This window comes from Salvelinus sp. IW2-2015, unplaced genomic scaffold (genome assembly GCF_002910315.2).
Source record: "Salvelinus sp. IW2-2015 unplaced genomic scaffold, ASM291031v2 Un_scaffold1586, whole genome shotgun sequence".
NCBI classification, from domain to species: domain Eukaryota; kingdom Metazoa; phylum Chordata; class Actinopteri; order Salmoniformes; family Salmonidae; genus Salvelinus; species Salvelinus sp. IW2-2015.
In genome coordinates this window covers 136,188-140,530 of record NW_019943010.1, presented here as the reverse complement: position 1 = coordinate 140,530, position 4,343 = coordinate 136,188, and the positions used below count along the sequence as shown (strand labels likewise).

The 4,343-nt window shown below is 40.3% G+C and overlaps 1 protein-coding gene across 1 annotated transcript in view; it reads left to right on the top strand.

Annotated features, from left to right (window-relative positions):
- Positions 1 to 4,343, top strand: part of LOC112071332 (uncharacterized) — a gene marked incomplete at its 5' end in the record, with an annotated part of 21,847 nt that overhangs the window by 6,623 nt on the left and 10,881 nt on the right. The window contains 2 exons of the mRNA XM_070439350.1: positions 865 to 891; positions 1,052 to 1,108. Coding sequence (XP_070295451.1) covers positions 865 to 891; positions 1,052 to 1,108 — 84 coding nt within the window. The remainder of the gene's footprint in view (positions 1 to 864; positions 892 to 1,051; positions 1,109 to 4,343) is intronic.

The following is a 4,343-nucleotide window of genomic DNA, read 5'->3' as shown; positions in this document are numbered from 1 at the left end:
TTGCTCTGACATGCACTGTCAACTGTGGGACCGTATATAGACAGGTGTGTGCCTTCCCAAATCATGTCCAATCAATTGAATTTACCACAGGTGGACAGCAATCAAGTAGTAGAAACATCTCAAGGATGATCAATGGAAACAGGATGCACCTGAGCTCAATTTCGAGTCTCATAGCAAAGGGTCTGAATACTTATGTAAATAAGGTATTTCTGTTTTTTATTTTATTATATATTTGCAAACATTTCTAAACCTGTTTTCGCTGTTTTATTATGGGGTATTGTGTGTAGATTGATGAGGACATTTTTTTATTTTATCAATTTTAGAATAAGATATGAATATGGAAAATGGTTAAGGGTCTGAATACTTTCTGAATGCATAGTATGTGTACATTTATTTTGCAAAACCAGTGGAGTGGTCAGCATGTTAGCTCCCTTTAAAAAAGCATGTGTATATTTAGTCGTTTGTCATTCTTTGAGTTTGTCTTCATGCGTTCTTGTTGATTGTAGGCCTGGGTAAGTCCTTTGATGTATGGCTTTTATTTCAATGCATGTGTAGGATTTATCTATCATAGTTTGCATTCGTCATCAGTTGTTTAATGCACCGGTTACTTTCACATTGATTTGAAGTCGGCCTTGTGCAGGTACTGTATGCAGGTTGTTTATTGGTGCTCTCAGAAATGATGTCTCCTTATTGCAGCTTAAGCATGTACATGTGGGTGAAGTCACACTCCATAGTTGATAGAATGGTTAATACACAGACTTGTACTTTATGATGGGTTATTTCTCACTCTGTTAAACTTAACACATAAGATACAGAACCATGGATCAACTTGGAAAATAACATATGACTTTTTTTACTCCACAGGATTTTTGATATGGAAAAAAAGGACAGGCAGGTTTTTTTTTTGATTCTCTGTCTCTTCCTGTCTCCATTCTTCATACTCACTGCTTCACAATTATTTTTTTACATTTGGATTCCAGTTAAAACAAAGAACCATTTGAATGAAACTGTCAATAATGTCTTACATTTTTGTGTGCCTTTTTCATCTCAGYATATCRACAAGACACCTGGATCGAWTTTTTWAGSAAGTTTTTTAGTCGATTGTGTGGTAAGTGTTACCTTAACTTGACTGGTCCATATTCAACCTGCTAACAGGGTCCCCAAAGTAATACAAACACAACATTATTCATATACTGCACTATATTCACAACCTTCCATGCACTGCACACATGCTTCCTCACAGCACAGGACAGTAGTGTTGTTTTTGTCGTTGTTTGAAGCTCTTCCGGCCAGATGGGAATGTATAGGCGCATTGTAGTCTTCTTGGGTTATGAACGGCGCTCAAACGTCATAAAACATTTTGAGGAAAGGCCAGCTTGGCAAGGCAGGATCAGCTGTTTTATTAGCGGTTGAAGGAGCATGTAGGTTCTCACAACCAAACGGTTCTGCGCTTTCTGTCTTGGAAGAATCCGAGAAGTCCCTCGCACACGCTTGAGGACTGTGGAGGCAGTCGCTGCTGTTAAAACAGCTCTATCGACCTGACTACGTCTCCTGCTTTTTTCACGATTGAAAACATATCCCTCAGCATGATGCCGCACGACCATGCTTCATCCCATTAGGGATGGTGCCTAGGTTTACCTCGCAAAACGCACCGCCTTTCGGCAGATGCACACGAGGCGAGACAAGTTTAAAGTATCACATTCATTGGGTTTCTCCAGATAGACCACGACCAGAACTCTGTGTTTCTGCACGATGTATGATGAGGTACCCTTTAGGTAGCCCACGTTTTGTCAACTCCAAGCGGCTGTCACTGTGCCTTGTTACATGAAGGACACGTCGCCGCCTTCTGCTCTTCGGCCAGCTCTAAAGCTGCCCTACCATAAAGGCCTTGATTGTGGAGTGGCTGGAGTGAGATGGTGCTCTGACTTCAGAGGAGTCGCGCTGTTAAGTGTGTGATAGACCACTCTTCAGTTGTAACCATCTCCACAAGAGGAACTCTACCTTGAGATAGCGTCATCTCTCGTTCACGCACAAGTGGAAGGTTTCTCATTTGGACGGTCATCTCTTGGTGAGGTCACCCCAAGCTTTATGCCGCTCGCCTCATGCACAAAATGCGCCAGGGGCCTTCTCCCGCCCCGATAAGCTTCTGCTTCCATTAATGTGTCTTGCGCCGGGCCAGCGCTCCTCCACGCAAGCCTAGTGTTCATATCAGACTCTTGCTTAGAGGTTAAATAGCCGCACATACACTCGATTAACCAATATTTCATGTCATATAATGAATGATAGAGGGTCCAAACTGCTGATTCTTTATGGAGGCATCTTTCCACTAGATTGGAAACGGGCGAGAAATGACATATGTCGTAATGTTTGCTGGTAACACTCGCTTTCTTTTAACGACAAGATATTATTATTCTCGGTTGAGTCCCCACCGACAATACACTCAACTTCGGTCTCTTGAACTATTAGCTTTCTCTCATTCGAACCTCATACTCTCATGCTTCATACCACTTCCATCACTGGCTTCCGTGTGATTTTCCTTCTCAGCGAGTCTCCTACATTGCACTCCTATGTCTGTCTCACTGGTTGGGGCACCTCTTCGGGATTTTTACACTCCAGTATATAGACAGGTGTGTGCCTTCCAAATCATGTCCAATCAATTGAATTTACCACAGGTGGACAGCAATCAAGTAGTAGAAACATCTCAAGGATGATCAATGGAAACAGGATGCACCTGAGCTCAATTTCGAGTCTCATAGCAAAGGGTCTGAATACTTATGTAAATAAGGTATTTCTGTTTTTTTATTTTTTTATATTTTGCAAACATTTCTAAACCTGTTTTCGCTGTTTTATATGGGGTATTGTGTGTAGATTGATGAGGGCATTTTTTATTTATCAATTTTAGAATTTGATAAATATGGAAAATGGTTAAGGGTCTGAATACTTTCTGAATGCATAGTATGTGTACATTTATTTTGCAAAACCAGGGAGTGGTCACCATGTTAGCTCCCTTTAAAAAAGCATGTGTATATTTAGTCGTTTTTGTCATTCTTTGAGTTTGTCTTCATGCGTTCTTGTTGGATTGTAGGCCTGGGTAAGTCCTTTGATGTATTGCTTTATTTCAATGCATGTGTAGGGTTTATCTATCATAGTTTGCATTCGTCTCAGTGTTTTAATGCACCGGTTACTTTCACATTGATTTGAAGTCGCCTTGTGCAGGTACTGTATGCAGGTTGTTTATTGGTGCTCTCAGAAATGATGTCTCCTTATTGCGCTTAAGCATGTACATGTGGGTGAAGTCACACTCCATAGTTGATAGAATGGTTAATACCAGACTTGTACTTTATGAGGGTTATTTCTCACTCTGTTAAACTTAACACATAGATACGAACCATGGATAACTTGGAAAATAACATATATTTTTTTTACTCCACAGGATTTTTGATATGGAAAAAAAAGGACAGGCAGGTTTTTTTTTTGATTCTCTGTCTCTCCTGTCTCATTCTTCATACTCACGTCTCACAATTATTTTTTTACATTTGGATTCCAGTTAAAACAAAGAACCATTTGAATGAAACTGTCAATAATGTCTTACATTTTTGTGTGCCTTTTTCATCTCAGAGATATCAAAAGACACCTGGATCGATTTTTTAAGTTTTTTTAGTCGATTGTGTGGTAAGTGTTACTTAACTTGACTGGTCCATATTCAACCTGCTAACAGGGTCCCCAAAAAGTAATACAAACACAACATTATTCATATATCGCACTATATTCACAACCTTCCATGCACTGCAACACATTTCCTCACAGCACAGGACAGTAGTGTTGTTTTTGTCCCATCCCAGAAATCAAGAAACCTGTTTAATTCAAAGTGTGTGTGTGTGTGTGTGTGTGTGTGTGTGTGTGTGTGTGTGTGTGTGTGTGTGTGTGTGTGTGTGTGTTGTGGGAAGAAGAGTCCCAGAATATTTCCACGTTTTTCAATACATACCTTAAGGCATAACTTAAAGGACAAATACCTCCTAATTCAAGGAACTCTTCTACTCTGTTGCTGTAAACAATGTTGATGGATGGTGTAACTTTACAGGGGATGCAGGCAACAATCAGATTCTGTTCCCCCGGATACTGTTTATCACACTGTAGAGGATGTATCAGGTCACCAACCTTGGAGCTTCAGGGTTCTCTCTGGGGTTGCCATGGATACAGTTTACAGCACTGTAGGAGAGAAGTCTTCTAGAGATTATTCCATGAATCAGAAAATAACAATCAGCCCACTAACACAGTAGTAACACTAACACACCTTTTACATGGTACTTCTATGGGGACATTTTGACAATGCAGATATGTGG